This window comes from Oncorhynchus keta, chromosome 14, assembly GCF_023373465.1.
Source record: "Oncorhynchus keta strain PuntledgeMale-10-30-2019 chromosome 14, Oket_V2, whole genome shotgun sequence".
Lineage (NCBI taxonomy): Eukaryota > Metazoa > Chordata > Actinopteri > Salmoniformes > Salmonidae > Oncorhynchus > Oncorhynchus keta.
The window spans coordinates 21,704,555-21,725,076 of record NC_068434.1 but is presented as its reverse complement, the minus strand read 5'-3'; the positions used below and the strand labels follow the sequence as shown (position 1 = coordinate 21,725,076).

The 20,522-nt window shown below is 41.8% G+C and overlaps 1 protein-coding gene across 1 annotated transcript; it reads left to right on the top strand.

The window, feature by feature from the left end:
• Positions 1 to 7,387: 7,387 nt before the first annotated feature.
• On the top strand, positions 7,388 to 13,870 carry LOC118394210 (cytochrome P450 1A1). The gene is made up of 6 exons (XM_035787436.2): positions 7,388 to 8,300; positions 9,956 to 10,079; positions 10,466 to 10,555; positions 11,393 to 11,516; positions 11,661 to 11,747; positions 12,592 to 13,870. Exons 1-6 carry the CDS (start codon positions 7,440 to 7,442, stop codon positions 12,872 to 12,874), a joined length of 1,569 nt encoding a protein of 522 aa, XP_035643329.1. The 5' UTR covers positions 7,388 to 7,439; the 3' UTR covers positions 12,875 to 13,870.
• Positions 13,871 to 20,522: the final 6,652 nt, after the last annotated feature.

Sequence of the window (20,522 nt, the reverse complement as noted above, 5' to 3'; positions counted from 1 at the left end):
AACTACTTTTGTAATACAAACTTAGGTAAATAATAAATCAAATTTAAGACTGAATGATCTGTGTTCAATACAGGAAGAAAACCTTTCTGGTCACGCGCCTTTAACAAACAGTACACTTGAAGTGACCCTCGTTTTGAACAGGGATACTTCTTCATTACACAAAGGAAAAACCTCAACCAATTTCTAAAGACTGGTGACATCCAGTGGAAGTGGTAGGAACTGCAAGAATGTGCTTTAGAAATCTGGATTTCCGAAGAAATTAATTGAAAAGAGAGTGACCTAAAAAAAAGATCTGAATGGGTTTTCCTCTGGGTTTCACCTGCTACATAAGTTCTGTTAAACTCACAGACATTATTCAAACAGTTCTAGAAACTTCAGAGTGTTGTCTATCCAAATCTACTTATAATATGCATATATTATCTTCTGGGGATGAGAAGCAGGCAGTTGAATTTGGGCATGCATTTCATCCGGACGTGAAAATACTGCCCTCTGTCACCAAGAAGTTAATAACATTTCACAGGGAAGAGAGAGAGAACACATGTTATAACAGTTTCACACCAACCTTGCTAAGAATGAGATTGGGGCAAGGTTAGCCCAAGCTACAATCTAGTGTCTCTCTTCACATATTTAGGGCACAGCTCTGTCTCTAGAAGCCTTGCCTTTCCAAATCATAATTGTAATTATTGATATATTATCCAACCCAAATTTAGAATGACAGTCCTTAGTGCTTCACGTTGGTTCTATCCCTTTAATTTAAGACCCTCACTTTTCTCATCACTTGTGGTAATGACACATTGACAGATTGTGCAGTGTGCAGACCTCCACAATCAACCTGATACCCTAAATAAACAATTTTGGTCAAGCCTAAATCAATTACGGGCACGGTTGACCACCCCCCTCGGTCCCCTGCACTCATCCTTCCTGGCATTTCTTCATGTTTTTCTTCAGATAGTGTTTCAGTTTGTCCTTTTAAGTGGATGGCCCTTGATAATGTCTCTCACCTGAGCCGCCACTGTCCTTTACAGTCCATTGTGTCTTTGTCCATTTTCCTATGAGTACACCAGCCGCATGAAAGACGTTTCGACTGGATCTCTCTCCATGCTCACTCCACATGCACCCCATGTTGCACTCCTGAGAGAAAAATCAGTTGATAACTTTGACTTCTGTGTACAGGTTGTTGGCTTCGACTCAGGTCTCACTGTAAAAGTGGTGAAGGACCATGCTGAATGCCATTTACTGCATCTTTAGCCGGTTAGAGGCGGTGTTGAGGTTCACACTGTTCATCGGCCGAATTATCTTCCATGCATCTAGATATCATCTGCTTTCACCATTCGCCATAACATCAAGAGATGACAGACCAGAACAACAGTTTAGTTTTGAATAACAACACACAGTTGAAGCACCCCCCCTCCCAAATTGGCTTATACTCCCCCTATCACCTTGGAGATCTCACTGAGGCATTACAGGTCATTGAATTAGAGGGCTAATTTTTAGGGGAAAATCCTGACCATCCAGCAGACCCAAACTGGTGAGACTTGTTATTGAAGCAGGACATAAACAAAGTAAAGAAAACAACAACAGCAATACACATATATCATTCGAGATGGGGGAAAACTTCAATTCATTTGAAGTAACTTTCATCCATTACCAACATTTCTTTTTCCCTTTTACAGGCAAGAATGTGAATAAAATCAATTTACATATTTACCAAAGGGCCCCAGGGGACCGGTAATTCCCCCTTTGGACACATGACTCACATCATGAATCACGTGTCTGAAAAAACAACAACACTGGCCGTTGAATCAAAAATAAACAAATGAGAATAAATCAAATCGAAATATCTATTGATAAATCCATCAGGAAATAATTGTATCCCATAAGGTAATGGTAAAATAGACTAGAGACAGCTTTCTCTCTCTGTCCTTCTTGCAGTTCGAATCACACATAGGACTATTGATAAATTATAAACATCTTCTTAATTATTTGTTTTTACATAGCCCATAAAAAAACGTATCCTGTCTTCCTAGTAGGGGTGATCAGGCCTCACCAGGGAGTCAGAACAGAGGTCAGAGGTCAGTCAGCCTTTTTAAGTGAGAGTTTGTTTCCCTGTAACTCAGACGTTATTTAAAGATATTTCAAACATTTCAAACATTGTGTGTATCAGGTTTACATTGGGTTTTTCAGTACATTTCTTCTAATCAAGAGAATGTACATGTACGCAACGAAAACTCTGACAATAGAAACTTTCAGTTGTATACAGCATCCTTTCTAACCCGTGAAAAACCCACTAAAACAAAATAAAAAGACCCCATACTCCTAAATCAAACAGAGTACGAACCACTAACAAATATACATTAACGGGTGGGTTGTGTGTGGATGCTGGCATGTGTGTGGCAAAAATTGTAGGGTAAACACAAACAACATGGCCAGGCCTTGCTTCATTTTGGAGGACCCTTAAAACTTTTAACTGCTCTCCCAAGTCACCTGCCACAGGAAGTCATTTCAAAGGGAGAGATACAGAATCATTGATAAACATGAAAAGAAAACTTGGTAGCGGACATTCCATCAGTCCTGGAAGAAATCAAATAAACATGTACTTAGTTTTCACTGTGCTACATTTTAATCAGTCCTAAAAATTCTTAATCATGAATCGAATTTACTGCTCTCTTGTAAATCTTAATCTTTTTGACCTTAATCTTTTTTGCGTTGACATACAATTATTTACAAACTGTCCCAAATTTCCCCACTGTGCCTCTCACAGCCTTTTTGAGTTCAGTGTGTACTGGCAGCGATCTATTGTTCCGCAGGAATGCTATCTCTAATCCAAACAACAGATGACGTAAACACGAGAGCAATGGACCATGCCTTGAAGAGTGAGCAGCCTCTAATTTGATATCAGGCCCAATGCTCAATCCCTCTGTTTTACTCCTTCAAATTACTAAATGATTACATTATTGGATTGCTATCTGAAAGCCAATAACCAGTCTTTGTTACTTTCACTAGTCTCCATCTGTCTCCAATCTGTTTTCTTCAACTAGGACTCCCTTCTTCCCAATGGGAATACCTCATCACTACTGCTTAAACACACAGATCACTCTCAAACAACATTTAGCTTTTCGCCCTATTGCAAGGGTTAAGACAAATCAAAAACAAACATGATAACTTTCTCCATATTGGATAGCATTGTTTTCATTTTAGTATACCTTCAAAAAGTGACTCTATATTGTTATTTCCAATCTATGTTGGATATTCTTCAATATTTATTAAATGTCTATTATTTTAAGATTTATATGTAATTCCTTGGAGGGATCATTTTGTATTAACTGGGTTGCACTGTCTCCGTCCCCAGGAGATGTCGCACTTGGTCCATAATAAATTTGACACCTGAGATAACAGGTGCAGTATCCATTTTGCCTACTCACGAATTGGTTTAGAATGTCATCATTTGGGATATTTAAAAAACTCCATCGGGAGTACAATAGACTGGAGCCTTTTAAGTTTAGTTAACAGAAAATCATGTTCAACATTAATTGGTTCTATTTGACAGGGTATGGTTGTATTTCAAAATGCATTACCAGGGTGGATGAAATCTTCTAAGCGTTTATTAGCTCTATTGGTTAGGGGTAGGTCAATGCCTTAAATCTTATAATTTCTCAAATATTCCATAAAGGGACCACTCTGAACATTCTTCAGAATACTTTGTCTCTCAGAACCAAGACCAAGATGTAGACAGCTAGAGTCCCAGATGTTTATTGACCCAAACAGGGGGCAGGCAAAAGACAGGTCAAAGGCAGGCAGAGGTCCGTAATCCAGGGCAAAATCAATAAGGTACAGAACAGCAGGCAGGCTTGGGCTCAGGACAGGCAGAAACAGGAGACAAAGGGCTGTGAGACATAGGTTTATTCCCAGAGACATGAAAAGTGGAATGGACACGGATGGTATGGGGCAACAGAAGAGAAACAGCAGAGGGGCTAATGATCTTGGAGATGGTGAAAGAGACAATGAAGCAGGGGTGAAGTTTGCGGGACTCCACCAGGCCGTTGGACTGGTGGTAGAACCCGGAGGACAGGCTAGCCGACAACCCAATGAGTGTGCAGAATGCCTTCCAGAACCGGGACGAGAACTGAGGACCCTGGTCGTAGACCACATCCACTGGCAGTCCATGGATCCGGATTACGTGCTGGCCAGTTCGTACTATCACGTTTCAGGTAAGACCCAGATGCAGACCGTGTCGAAGTAACAAAAGATTATTACTAGTACAGGGGCAGGCAAAACGACAGGTCAAGGGCAGGCAGAGGTCAGTAATCCAGATAGGATGCAAAAGGTCCAGAACGGTAGGCAGTTTCAGGGTAGAGTGGAAGAATGGTCAAAAGGCAGAATGGTCAAAACCGGGAAAAGCTAGTAAACAGGAACTAGAACAGACAGGAGCAAGGGGATAAATGCCGGTAGGTTTCACAAAACAAAACGAACTGGCAATAGACATATAGAGATCAGAGGTATAAATACACTGGGGATAATGGGGAAATTAGACGACACCTGGAGGGGGGTGGAGACGAGCACAAAGACAGGTGAAACAGATCAGGGTGTGACACCTTAGGTGTAAAATAGTAAATAATGCTACTTCTCAGAAAGTTGGAAACTGTCAAAAGGAGTAAAACTATCGGCATATCTATTTATTATAGCCATCGAAATGTTAGCTATTAAAATCAGATCCAACAACAATATCAAGAGATTAGAAATACATGGCTTAAAAACAAAGATTATTCATGTTTTCTTTTAAATCCACAACTTGGATCCCTCCACAGCTTCATAGAGGATCTAGATAAATGTTCTAACCTCTCTGGATTACAACCAAATGATGGTAAGTGTACTTACTATATTTCATATTGGGTCACAAAAAAATACAACTTTTACATTGTCATGTAGTTTACCAATAAAATGGTGTGATTGTGATGTGGATATACTTGGTATACATATCCCGAAAGAAAGAAATGATCTCATTCAAAACATTTTAATAGAAAGTTAGCAAAAATAGATAAGATCTTGCTACCGTGGAAAGGCAAATAACTTTCTATTTGTTTTTAAAAAATCACCCTGATAAACTCTTTAGTCATATCCTAGTTTAACAATTTGCTTATGGTCTTGCCTCCACCTAGTGAACAGTTTTTAAAATTATATGAGAAAAAAAAGATTCCATTTTATTTGGAATGGCAAGCCAGACAAAATTAAACGTGCCTATTTATATAATGACTATGAACTCGGAGGGCATTGGTCCTCTCACTAAAGGCATCAGTCATACAAAAGTTATACTTAAATCCAAACTTGTTCTCTACAAAATTTGTAAGAATGTCTCACCCTTTGTTCAAGAAAGACCTTTTCCCCTATATTCAGTTTACAACCTCTCACTATCAAATAATCTCCCAAATATTGCTATTTTTAAAACAATCCATAGAAAGTTGGTTGCAATTTCAATTTAATCCACCAATAAAGACAGACAAATAATACAAAAATATTGTGTTTAAACTCAAATATACTAATTGATTTAAAAAAAACATTATTCTTTGAAATTTTTAAAAAAAAAGGTATAATCTTCACAAATTATATCATAATTATAACTGGTGGAGTTATGTCATACTGTACATGCAGCAAACAAAACAAATGGAAATGTCTGCTCTACCCAAAATTACAACCAACTAATTGCAGCATTACTGGAAAAATGGAAGAGGAAAGTGGACAGGGGAAAAGGTAAGGAACTTGGCCCTGCATTAAACACCATAATTGGTTAAAGAAAATCATGATCATTAAGAAAGTATACCAGCTTAATTTAAATACCCAAAAAAATTCACAGCCATGCCACATAGATTGCAAAATATTTGGGACGACGCCGGATTTCAAACTTAGGATTTGTAAATTATTATATAAAATTTTTGCAACCAATAGAATGTTATTTATATGGGGGATACAACCTTCCCAGCTATGCAGATTTTGCTGCAAAGAGGCAGAATCATTAGATCATTTTGGTACTGTCCATATGCAGCTTTGGTCACAGGTCCAGGAATCGCTGAAGAATTGCAATATTTACAGTGCCTTGCAAAAGTACTTGGCCCCCTTGAACTTTGCGACCTTTTGCCACATTTCAGGCTTCAAACATAAAGATATAAAACTGTATTTTTTTGTGAAGAATCAACAACAAGTGGGACACAATCATGAAGTGGAACAACATTTATTGGATATTTCAAACTTTTTTAACAAATCAAAAACTGAAAATATTTAGATTAAGGCTGTAACGTAACAAAATGTGGAACAAGGGTCGGTGTCTGAATACTTTCCGAATGCACTTTATGGTCCAATTCCCTTGTGGCATATCTATGCCTGAATATCCTGTCTGTGGAAGTGGGAGAGAGAAGAGGGAGAGAGAGGAGGTTAAAGGGGAGGGGAAAATATGAAGACAGGTTTAATGGAGGGGGAGAGACAGAGGGAGAGGTTGAAGAAGGTAGGTGGAAAGAGAGAGATAGACAGGAGGGAAAAAGGGATTAAAAAGAGAGAGACAGAGCAAGAGAGGAGTGTATCTTTTCTGTGAGGCCTTTCTCTATGTATCCATATTGTGATGCTAATCTTCTCCCATTGAATGCAATGTTTTCACTTAGGCATCAACTCCTTAAAGCTCATATTTTCCCATTGACTGCAATTTATTGACATAAGATTAAATTGGTTGATGCTTATCTTTTCCCATTGGAAGCAATGTACTGAGATAAACATCCTCCCTGGTGAGACTCATCTTTTTCCATTAACTGCATTGTATTGAGGAATTTATTGAGGTATATTGAGGTATTTATCTTTTTGCAAAAATGTGCCAGGGTGACATTTTCAGGCTGATAATGGGCTGGGATGCTCGATCAAGCTCTGTGGAGTTGTTCAATTGAATGCTCACCAGTTTGCAGCGACTGCTTAAATAGGCTGATCTTGTCGCTGCCTCTCTTGGCACTTGGCCCTGCCTAGCGCCAGTCCTCTTGCAAAGTGTATCCAGTTTTGCGTCCTCCGGCAATTTGCATTGCGGTAGGTCAAACTGAACTCATTAGAAGAGTCTCCAACTTAAGAGAACTTTCACTGCTTGCGTCTGGTGAGTAACATATCATTCATTGTCTTTTGGTTGTTATCAAATTTATGCATTGACTACTTGTTCAACAAAAGTAGGCTACATGTTGGTAGTTCATTGGGAGATACCACATTATTTTCTTATTTCCATAAAATCATAGATTCTTATTTCTGTGAAATGAAAACCTAAACAGTTGTGTTCTCATACAGGACTAATCTGAACAGATTATCTTTCTTTCATGTTTATGAAAGTGATAAAGTATTTGTTTTCACTCTCTCTTCCAGATTCTAGTTTGTGTCTTAGTGCTTCTGTCCTGGCTGGCTCTCAGCTCTCAGACGGCAATATGAGGCTGACATTTTGGATATTCCCCAAGGATGGCCTCAGTATGTCCCTCTCCGGAGTCACCATGGCTCTCTGTACCCTCACCCTGCTTCTAGTGGCTCTCAGGGGCCGCAAGCGAGAGGGTGCGGGACACCCCAAAGGCACCCTGCCACCGGGGCCGACCCCCTGGCCCCTAGTGGGTAACCTGTTCCAGATGGGCGACCAGATACACCTGTCCCTGACGCAGCTCCGGCTGCAGTACGGAGACGTCTTCCAGATGCGTATGGGCTCCCTTGTTGTGGTGGTGCTTAGCGGCTATGCCACCATTAGGCAGGCGCTGGTTCGGCAGGGCGAGGCTTTCGCTGGACGCCCTGACCTCTTCACCTTCTCTGCCGTGGCCAATGGCACCAGCATGACCTTCAGTGAGAAGTATGGCCCCGCCTGGGTGCTCCACAAGAAGCTCTGCAAGAACGCCCTACGCTCCTTCTCGCAGGCAGAGTCGCGGGGTCCCGACACCACCTGTATTCTAGAGGAGCACGTGTGCGCTGAGGCAGCTGGGATGGTGGAGGCCATTTGGGAGCTATCAGAGGCGAGCGAGGGGCTAGGTCTGGACCCTGTGGTCCCGCTGGTTACGTCGGTGGCCAATGTGGTGTGTGCTCTGTGTTTCGGGAAGAGGTATGACTACAATGACAAAGAGTTCCTCACTATTGTGCACATCAACAACAAGGTGTTGCGGATCTTCGCTGCAGGCAACATGGCCGACTTCTTCCCTGTGTTCCGCTACCTGCCGAGCCCGTCCCTGCGTAAGATGGTCCAGCACATCAGCAGAATGAACAGCTTCATGGAACACAACATCGAGGAGCACCTGGAGACCTTTGACAAGGTTTGAGCCACACCTGGGTCATGCAAATTAGAGCACGCCACAGAAAACATTTATATACTTTTTCAGTGGAAAATTTAAAATTAGTCCTTTTCGGGACAAGTCCATGTAGTCCCTCCCTGTTTCAGTATTCTTCTGTTTGGTGTTTAATGAACAGACCCTGAAAGCCGTCTGATAATATTGCAATGTATGATAAGATATCCAACTGACATTTAACCGTTCTACTGTTACAGCTTGAGGTAGAGGTAAGATATATTTATACATGTGCTATTAAAACTATTGCCTAGAGGCATATATTCTGTAATGTGTATTCACTGAAACAGAAAGTTGACGTAATCCTTTTTGCAGACATCAACTTGTAGAGAAATCTCTATTATAATATGACATTTAGGCTGAACTTGGTAGATAAGTAAACTGTTACAAAGATATGATCTGTGCAATCAGATTCTGGTACAGAGGCACAGAAAACCAGCCAGTCATTGAGGGATCTGTTTCAGTGCTAGAGGGATAGACAGAGAGAAGGAATAATGCAGGGGGAAAGAAAGGAAGAGATGGGATAGAGGGAGATATAGCGTGAGCAGAGGTAGATTAGGTAGAAAGGAAAGTTCCTTTTTGGAAAGCATGTTTTTGCTTGTGATTTTATGTTACATATAACAGTTTGTATATTACAGTAGGGAATACATTGAACAGATAATTATTTGAAATATTGAAATAGTTTAGCTACAATATAAGAGCCCTATACTCTAGGTAGGAGGACAGGCCAGACCAGGCTTATATATATCGGGTGAGGCTAAAGTGAACCCTTGTTCTCGCGCAGGGACTAAAATGCTCGCACGCTCTCTTTAATAAGGAATTATCAATCTGGTGGAAGACACATGCTCACACGTTTTCTAGAAGATGCTGTCATTTACTGTCAGTCTCACTCTCACAATTTGATGGTACATTTGATTGGCGGGTTGTATGTTAGGGTTTTGTGAATTTGAAAGGATTACATTTGATTTGAAATCAGTATTTGGAATATGACACAGATATAACCTGGAGTGGCTAGGTTAGGACTCCCCCTGCACATGTATACACTTACTTAGAGAGACATAACATATAAGCCTTATTATTAGACATTATAAGGGCTCATACAGTACCAGCCAAAAGTTTGGACACACCTACTCATTCAAGGGTTTTTCTTTATTTTTACTATTTTCTACATTGCAGAATAATAGCAAAGACATAAAAACTACAAAATAACACATGGAATCATGTGGTAACCCCAAAAGTGTTCAACTGTACACAGTACTACATGGAACTCTATTCCACATCAGGTAAGATTTAAAAAACGATAAAAATACACCTTATGGAACAGCGGGGAACAGGCACACAAGTGCTAGCATACGCACTCTACACACATGTACATTATAGTATGGTGGTATCATACATTTTGTATTGTAGATATGTAGTGGTGTAATACTGTTATATGATGTACTGTTTTATCTTTTGTTTTCTATGCAATGTAAATGTCTTAATGTGTTTGAAACACAGGAAGAGTAGCTGCTGCCTTGGTAGCAGATAATGGTGATCCCTAATAAATACAACAAAGCTGCAGGTATTAAGTAGAGTGTAAAGTAAAGTGTTAACTAAAGCTGTGATGATGTGTGTGTTTCCAGGACTGTATACGTGACATCACAGATGCTCTGATTGCCCTCTGTGAGGATCGGCAAGAGGATGAAGACACCGCAGTGCTGTCCAACTCCCAGATCATACACACTGTCATCGACATCTTTGGAGCAGGTGAGAGAGATGGAACAGAGAAGTTTGGCAACAAATGATTTGAAGCTCTGCTTATAAACAGCATATTAACACTAGGCTATTACACAGTACGTTCATTCTTGACAAAAAGTTTATAAACAGACCTTGGTATTATGGCTATTTCAGGGCTGTGGCTGTAGTATGTGGCTGTAGTATGTGGCTGTAGTATGTTTGCTGAGACTCGATTTCCAAATCCAGATGTCTTTTTCTTCTGGACGATCACCATTCCCAGCAGTGATGGGTTGAACAATACGTTTGAACAGACCAACTCTAGAGCAACTTAATTCATTTGGCGTTCATAGCATAGATACGACGGTGATAAGGACGATTGTAACTAACGTTACATATGAGTTTTTTTTACATTACAGGATTCGATACCATCATAGCTGGTTTACAGTGGAGCCTCTTATACCTCATCAAGTTTCCTGACATCCAGGTCAAAATACACCAGGAGATTGGTACTGTACATCCTCTGTGTTGTAATAATTCTTCCTGTATGACTGAACAGTACTTTTCCTATGGAAAAGTGTAATACTGTACAGTCTGCCCTTGTAGCGCTAAATGGACTTCTTGTCTCTTTATACTTAGTCTCTTTGTACGCCTGCTTGTGTGTCTGCTTTAGTTGTTAAGAATAATCACTTTGTTTTATAAAAATAGGTGAGAGTTCAGGTGTTTTATGAATGTGAGTACTTCCTGTGTTGTCAAATAGCACATCCTAATGAGCAGAGTCTCCTACAGTACCAGCCAGTTTGCCAGATTGATAGGCCGTCTGTGCAGTTCCACACAATGATCTAATCTTTGAGAGACGTGTCCCCCCACCCTACCCCCCCATTCCGTCCTCAATGGCTAGAGACCATTGCTCGCCATGGTAACACGCAAAAGGTCATGAATTCACCAACGCCGGAGCTATTTTTGAAGTGGGCTGAGAAAACTGGTACAGTATGTTCAGTAAGCACGATTCATTCACAGAGACAGAGAGAGAGAAAAGAGAGAGAGATTTTGGATACTTGGACAGTCTACTCTGACAGGAACAAAGGGGATCACACGCAGGGGTATTGCACCATACGAGAATCAAGCCACACAAATCATCCCCTTACTTGTGAATGGAAATGTAAGACTAGATGGCAATAATCCAATCGTCTTTCTTTCTTCCTTGGTCTCACTTTTTCTGATTGCCTCTGTAATGTCGCTGATCCTTTTCTCTTTTTTTTCCACTTTCAGGTACATTATTTTCTTGTCACTTTCTTCGAGGTATTTTGATTGCGACTGTATGTTTTTGCCTTTCTCTGGTTCAGACGACCACATTGGCCCAGCCAGACTACCTCGGTTTGAAGACAAGCCCAAGATGCCTTTTACTGAGTCCTTCTTATATGAGGTGTTCCGTCACACATCCTATGTCCCTTTCACCATACCACACTGGTGAGGCTCTGATAACAGTCACAGTAACAATTTGTAATAATCTGCATGGTGCCTGTCTGTTAGCATGTTCAGGTCAAAGCGTTATATCTGGGAAAGTTGATATTTACACAGTCTTCCCCTCCCCCATGCTTTTCATCCCTTAAGCACCACACAAAACATCACACTCAATGGATACTTCATTCCAAAGGACACCTGTGTCTTCATCAATCAGTATCAGGTTAATCACGACATGTGAGTGTTATCTGTATGTGTTTTAAAGCACACATCTCAATTTATGTTACATTTGAGTCCTTTGTGCAGTGTTGGGGAAGTTACTCTGAAAGTATAGCTGGCCAAGTTACCAATTACTTCAGAATGGAAGAGGTTAAGCTACAGTAAAGCTACCCTTAAGAAACATATTGTTTAGTTAACTGAAATTACTTTGGAAAAGTAGTTCACTACATCCAAACTACTTCGTGAAGATTTATCATATCTAAATCTGAAATGTCATAGACTACAAATTGCAAGAACAGATCACTCTGGAGTCAGATTTGATCTGATTTTAGATGTTAACAGATTGTGTAATTTAGCCTATTAAACAAAAAAACTATATTTTAAGTGAGAATTTAACAGGTCTGATATTGAAAAAGAAAGAAAATGTTTGCCTAATTCCATTCTCTTTAAAAAAAAAAGTAGTGTGTAGTTCCAGTAGTTATAGCTACACCACTACATGGTAAAAAAGTAAATAACTGCTGAAAACACTACCTAGATTTGAATTGAGTTCAACTACCACCAAGCTACTGCAAAATGTAGTTAAATTACTGGTTGAACTACATGTAGTTCACTCCTCCCCAACACTGAGGAGGTGACATCACCTTTTGGAGATGTCAGCTCTCTCACAATCTATTTGCATGTGTTCAACTGGTCTTGGTCATGTCCACTAGGCACCAACCAGCAGGGAAGGACAAAAGTGAGGGATTGACTTATCTGGACTCATTTTTGTTTCCAAGTTACGAAACGTTTTCCTTTGTGTGCTCTAATGAACACAACCCTGTTGTGGTTGTGAATGGTTGGCTGTCATTTTCCTCATTTGTAGAGATCTGTGGGGTGACCCAGACGTGTTCCGCCCCGAGCGCTTCCTGGGTAAAGAGGGACTGCTCAACAAAGACCTGACAGAGAAGGTCATGATCTTCGGGATGGGGAAAAGGCGTTGCCTGGGTGATGGGTTCGCCCGGTTGGAGATGTTTGTTTTCCTGACCACACTGCTCCATCGGCTGTGTATCGAGAATGTTCCAGGACAGGAGCTGGACCTCAGTACCGACTTTGGGCTGACCATGAAGCCCCGCCCCTACAGGATCAGTGTCTCGTCACGCCTCTAGATCCGTCCTGTCCGTTAAGCCATACGGCACCAACTACAATAAGGTTACAACTGGCTTGACTGGGCAAGACCTTGCCCACATCATCATAACGCACAGAAACCATGGATACTCAGACACCAAAACATATTTACTATACAGACTAAACACAACATCTTTACCTGGCAGTGGTGTCATTACCACTGTAAACACAAACACAGTTCCTAGCTGTGAAGAGTCAAGACAGAGTTAAGGCGGTACAAAGTGTGCAATAGTATTAAAGTAGCCATAACCAAGGATTTGTTCACATCCATGTCCTCATTGGTCATCAAATGGATTGATATTTCCCTAGAAGTTGTTAAGATTTTAGTTTAAGTTTGTTATATGGTTATTCCTTGTTAGTTTTTGTTTTATTTTGGTCACAATCACTGGCATTCTCTCCAGAATTAAATTTTGAATCTTTATTTAACTAGGCAAGTCAGTTAAGAACAAATTGTTACTTAACTGCCTTGTTCAGGGGTAGAATAATCGATTTTTACCTTATCAGCTCGGGGATTCGATCCAGCAACCTTTCGGTTACTGGCCCAATTCCTCTAATCACTAGGCTACCCAGATTGAATACAGTTGTATAAACTCAAGTAATTTATAAATCAATTACATTAATTCCAATTTGAACTGGTTTAATGTGAAGGCTCCATGCCGTCTCTTACATGATAGATCCTGTTACAGTATATGAGCCATAGGAGAAACTAATGAGCATGATTGGAATGAAGAATGGACTCAACTCAACTTTAGACCACTTTCAAGGTGAACATATCAGAAAAAAATTACTTTCAATTCAATTTGGACAAAGAAAGGCTCTCAAACATTTAATCCTAAGTGAGTTTTAACCACATTCCTCAGGCCTCATTATAGAGGCAGCAGTGGCGACCTGTTTAGCTAAAAAAAAGAAGGTTATTTTGGCATTAATACGTGTCACATATCAGTTTGCAAACAATGTAAAAAAAAATTGAGTTAATAAAGTCGAATACAAACATGGTCTCTTTATTGCTTTCTTGAGTAAAGTGTAACAGTATAATTTTAAACCGTCCCCTCGCCCATACCTGGGCGCGAACCAGGGACCTTCTGCACACATCAACAACAGTCACCCACGAAGCATCGTTACCCATTGCTCCACAAAAGCCACGGCCCTTGCAGAGCAAGGGGAACTACTACTTCAAGGTCTCAGAGCAAGTGACGTAACCGATTGAAACGCTATTTAGCGCGCACCGCTAACTAAGCTAGCCGTTTCACATCCGTTACACTAGCATCTCCAAAATGTAGGTGTTTCAGCCTAGCTCAGTGGTTTCTGTGGTGGAGGGTAGCCAGTGGAAAATACAGAGCGTAGGGTTTGGTAATCTTCTCGAGTTGGGCCGTGTTTGGCTCAGTGTTCTGTCAATCATGGGGACACTACGTCACCACAAAATCTACAGGGAGAGCTTGAAAGTTCAAGCCCCCTTGGGTGATGCCATCTATTTACAGATGAGCTATGTACAGGTGTAGTGATCTGTGAGCTGCTCTGACAGCTGGTGTTTAAAGCTAGTGAGGAAGGTAAGAGTCTCCAGCTTCAGAGATTTTTGCAGTTCGTTCCAGTCATTGGCAGCAGAGAATTGGAAGGAGAGGCGGCCAAAGTAAGAATTGGCTTTGGGGGATGACCAGTGACATTTACCTGCTGGAGCCCGTGCTACAGGTGGGTGCTGCTATGTTGACCAGTGAGCTGAGAGAAGGCAGGGCTTTACCTAGCAGAGACTTGTAGATGACCTGGAGCCAGTGGGTTTGGCGATGAGTATGAAGCGAGGGCCAGCCAACGAGATCATACAGGTTGCAGTGGTGGGTTGTATATGGGGCTTTGGTGACAAAACAGATGGCACTGTGATAGACTGCATCCAATTTGTTGAGTAGAGTGTTAGAGGCTATTTTGTAAATGACATCGCCGAAGTCGAGGATTGGTAGGATGGTCAGTTTTACGAGGGTATGTTTGGCAGCATGAGTGAAAGATGTTTTGTTGAATTTTGGATTGGAGATGTTTAATGTGAGTCTGGAAGGAGAGTTTACAGTCTAACCACACACCTAGGTATTTGTAGTTGTCCACATATTCAAAGTCAGAACTGTCCAGAGTAGTGATGCTGGACGGGCGGGCAGGTGTGGGCAGCGATCGGTTGAAGAGCATGCACTTAGTTTTACTTGCATTTAAGAGCAGTTGGAGGCCATGGAAGGAGAGTTGTATGGCATTGAAACTCATCTGGAGGTTTGTTAACACAGTGTCCAACGAATGGCCAGAGTTACACAGAATGGTGTTGTCTGCATAGAGGTGGATCAAATAATCACCATCAGCGAGAGCGATATCAATGATGTATACAGAGAAGAGAGTCTGCCGAGAATTGAACCCTGTGGCACCCCCCATTGAGACTGCCAGAGGTCCGGACAACAGGTTATTGAAATTCTCAATTATTGTGGATTTATCGGTAGTGACAGTGTTTCCTAGCCTCAGTGCAGTGGGCAGCTGGGAGGAGGTACTCTTATTCTCCATGGACTTTACAGTGTCCCAGAACTTTTTTGAGTTTGTACTACAGGATGCAAATTTCTGTTTGAAAAAGCTAGCCTTAGCTTTCCTAACTGCCTGTGCATATTGGTTCCTAAACCTCCCTAAAAAGTTGCATATCACGGGGGATATTCGATGTTAATGCAGTACGCCACAGGATGTTTTCTGGAGTGAACCAAGGGCTTTATCTATTCCTAGTTCTAAAATTTTTGAATGGAGCATGCTTATTTAAGATGGTGAGGAAAGCACTTTTAAGAATATCCAGGCATCCTCTACTGACGGGATGAGGTCAATGTCATTCTAGGATAGGTCAATTAGAATGGCCTGCTCGCAGAAGTGTTTTAGGGAGCGTTTGACAGTGATGAGGGGTGGTCGTTTGACCGCAGACCCATTACGGATGCTGCCACCACCATGCTTCACCGTAGCAATGGTGCCAGGTTTCCTCCAGACGTGACGCTTGTCATTCAGGCCAAAGTGTTTCATCTTGGTTTCATCAGACCAGAGAATCTTTTTTCTCATGGTCTGAGAGTTTTTAGGTACCTTTAAGCAAACTCCAAGCCGGCAGTCATATGCCTTTTACTGAGGAGTGGCTTCCGTCTGGCCACTCTACCATAATGGCCTGATTGGTGGAGTGCTGCAGAGATGGGTGTCCTTCTGGAAGGTTCTCCCATTTTTACAGAGGAACTGTAGAGCTCTGTCATAGTGACCATCAAATTCTTGGTCACCTCCCTGACCAAGGCCCTTTTTCCCTGATTGCTCATTTCTAGGAAGAGTCTTGGTGGTTCCAAACTTCTTCCATTTAAGAATGATGGAGGTCACTGTGTTCTTGGGGACCTTCAATGCTGCAGACATTTTTTGGTAAACTTCCCCAGATTTGTGCCTTGACACAATGCTGTCTCAGAGCTCTATGAACAATTCTTTCGACCTCATGACTTAGTGTTTGCTCTGACAATGTAATAAGATGGCGCCTACAGAGAGGGCTACCGTGCTTCTAGCTCATAGGAAACTTTGCAGTATTTTGTTTTTATGTGTTTTTCTTACATTATTTACCACAGGAGGACTCCAATGAAGAAGTTGTAGAAACATCTCAAGGATGATCAATGGAAACAGGATGCACCTGAGCTCAATTTCGAATCTCATAGCAAAGGGTCTGAATACTTATGTAAATACATTTTGCAAACATGTAAAAAATAAATGTGCTAACATTTATAAAAACCTGTTTTCACTTTGTCATTATGAGCTATTGTGTGTAGATTGATGAGGAAAAACAATGATTTAATCAATTTTAGAATAAGGCTGTAACGTAACAAAATGTGGAAAAAGTCAAGGGGTCTGGATACTTTCCGAAGGCACTGTATAGATAGAAATGTATCAATGCTCATTGGCCATTGGACATGAACATTACACAACAAGTTGGAAATCACAAATTCAACAAAGAGTGGTTTGTAAGGAATCAGTGGCTAACTGCAAGCATTTCAAAGCAATCCCTCTTTCGCTTCCCTTGCCTGCTATTTGGTCTGGTCCATGTCTGGGTTTAAGGGTCTCTTTTCCAAGCATAAAAGGATAAACATTCACATGAAACACAATGGGCCAGAAAAGGTTGAATACATTGGCCATGCTGGTATTGGCCAAGACAGTATTACTTCTGCCGCATTCAAAACAACTGGAAACTTGGAACGGGGAAATCTTAGACTTCAGTGAGTTCAAGACATCTGTGAACTCTGGAAAAAAACCTCTCTCTGACTAGGAAAATACGTTTTGAATCGTCATCCAACTCGGAATTCCACATCGGGAACTCTGGCCTCTTTCTAGAGCTCCGAGCTGGAGAACACTGACGTCATGATTTGACCTTGTTATTTTCCAGAGTTCCCAGTTGAAAGCACGATACATCTAGAGAATGCCAGACTTTGATGACAAAGTTTTATGACAAAATTTGCCCACAAGGAGGACTGCCGCCGCACCACCTTCCTTTTCAAGTGAGCACAGAACTGTAAGTCCATAAATGTCTTGTATGCTTCTGCATAAATAATGTATTATTCCAGGGAGATATGTATACTGTAGCTAAGAAAGTAATACTAAGTGTATGTTGTGTATTAAGCGGTTTCCCCCTCATACTATAATTTAGCTTACTGTTCTCACTTGGTGGTGCACATGTAGCCTATAGCTCGTTTTAGAGAAATGTCATCATCAAATATTGTAAGAGCTTTCATTGTCTGCTTATATGCCCCCTTTATTTATCATACAGTTCTGACTTGGTGTACAGGTAGAATACCGTAAGAACGCCCCATGTTCTGAAATCTGTCTCTGTACATTTCAAAGTGCAGAACAAATAGTTATTTTTACTATGTCTGTCTTAGCTCACTCATTAATGTCTTAATCAAAATTACAGATCATTGCTCCCTTATGCCATGGTACATAGATTGTACAACTCCATTGTCAGTGGAAACCCCATATGTTTAAGCAAGTCAGCCATATCAGCAAATGAGGCTGAATTAACTGTTTCACTGCCAGATAAGGCACCGCTGATAGCCAGATGTAGCCGGGTAAGAATTCAATCCATGGTGCTTAAAATGAAGCTCTGCTGTTGGGACAGCTTTATGTAGACCCTATCAGTTTGTCACCTTCATAGTGCAATTCATGTTTTGTGGCTTTGCTGGCATGCATCCAAAACAAAAATGTTGAGTTTGCCCCACCAAGATTTACAAGATTTACATGCTAAAATGCCACTGAGAGGCAAATCGGGATATGCAACTTGATCTTATAACAAACACTCACATTGGCCAACAGCCATGCTCTCTGAACTGCAGATGTACAAGCATGGCTTGTATGTACAAGTTCGTGTTCAACATTATATGGTGAACATTCCATTGAGGTTGTGCAAAGAGTGCATTCGGAAAGTATTCAGACCCCTTGACTTTTTCTCCATTTTGTTCCTCGTCAAGCTACACAATACCCCATAATGACAAAGCAAAAAAGGCTTTTTAGTTTTTTTTCAAATGTATAGAAAATCAACCTGAAATCAGTTACATAAGTATTCAGACCCTTTACTCAATACTTTGGAGCACCTTTGACAGCGATTGCAGCCTCGAGTCTTCTTGGGTACAATGCTACAAGCTTGGCACACATTTATTTGGGGAGTTTCTGGTCTCTCCAGAGATGTTTGATCGGGTTCAAGTCCGGGCTCTGGCTGGGCAACTCAAGGACATTCCGAGCCGAGGCAACTCCTGCGTTGTCTTGGCTGTGCAAATCGGGGTTGTTTTCCTATTGGAAGGTGAACCTCAAATTAAAATCAGTTTATTTGTCACGTGCGCTGACTACAACTGGTGTAGAACTTACAGTGAAATGATTACTTACAAGCCCTAACCAACAGTGCAATTTAAGTAAAGAGGTATTAGGTAAACAATAAGCAAAATAACAGTGGCGAGGCTATATTCAGGGGGTACCGGTTAGTCGTGCTTATTGAGGTAATATGCATAGTGAAGTGACTATGCATAGACTATAAACAGAGTAGCAGCTGTGTAAAAGAGGGGTCGGTGGGGGGGACAATGCAAATAGTCTGGGCAGCCATTTGATTACCTGTTCGGGAGTCTTATGGCTTGGGGGTAAAAGCTGCTGAGAAGCCTTTTGGTCCTAGACTTGGCGCTTCGGTCCTCTGACACCGCCTGGTGTAGAGGTCCTGGATGGCAGGCAGCTTAGCCCCAGTAATGTACTGGGCCGTACCCCTCGGTAGTGCCTTGTTGTTGGAGGTCGAGCAGTTTCCGTACCAGGCAGTGATGCAACCAGTCAGGATGCTCTCGGTGTTGCAGCTTTAGAAACTTTTGAGGACCCATGCCAAATCTTTTCTAAGGGGGAATGGGTTTTGTCGTTTCCTCTTCATGACTGTCTTGGTGTGTTTGGACCATTCTAGTTTGTTGGTGATGTGGACACCAAGGAACTTGACGCTCTCAACCTGCTCAACAAAAGCCCCGTCGATGAGAATGGGGGCGTGCTTGGTCCTCTTTCTTTTGTGGTCCACAATTATCTCCTTTGTATTGATTACGTTGAGGGATGGGTTGTTATTCTGGCACAACCCGAACAGGTCTCTGACCTCCTCCCTATAGGCTGTCTCGTCATTGTCGGTGATCAGGCCTACCACTGTTGTGTTGTCTGCAAAATGAATGATGGTGTTTGAGTCGTGCCTGACCATGCAGTCGTGGGTGACCAGGGAGTACAGGAGGGGACTGGGCACGCACCCCTGAGGGGTTCCAGTGTTGAGGATCAGCGTGGCAGATGTGTTGCTACCCATCTTCACTACCAGGGGCGGCCTGTCAGGAAGTCCAGGATCCAGTTGCAGAGGGAGGTGTTTAGTCCTAGGGTACTTAGCTTAGTGATGCGCTTTGAGGGCACTATGGTGTTGAACGCCGTGCTGTAGACAATGAATAGCCTTCTCACATAAGTGTTCCTTTTGCGCAAAGTGGAAAGGGCAGTGTGGAGTGCAATAGAGATTGGATCTGTTGGGGAGGTATGCAAATTGGAGTGAGTCCAGGGTTTCTGGGATAATGGCATTAATGTGGGCCATTACCAGCCTTTCAAAGCACTTCATGGCTATGGATGTGAGTGCTACAGGTCTGTAGTCATGTAGGCAGATTACCTCAGTCCCTGTGCCCAAGAGCACTATGGTGGTCTGCTTGACATTAGACTCAATCAGGGACTTGTTGAAAATATCAGAGACACCTGTCAGTTGGTCAGCACATGCCTGCAAGAGCATGGAGAGCATGCTCACACAGTCATCCGGAGCAGGCGACGCTCTCGTGCATGCCTCATTGTTGCTTGCCTCGACGTGAGCCTAGAAGTGATTTTTAACTCATCTGGTAGGCTCGTGTCATTGGGAAGCTCGCGGCTGTGCTTCCCTTTGTAGTCTGTAATCATTTTCAGGCCCTGCCACATCCGATGAGCGTCTGAGCCGATGTAGTACGATTCAATCTTAGACCTGTATTGGCGCTTTGCCTGTTTGATATGTTGTCGGAGGGCATAGCAGGATTTCTTATAAGCTTCCGAGTCCCGCACCTTGAAAGTGGCAGCTCTACCCTTTAGCTCAGTGTGGATGTTGCC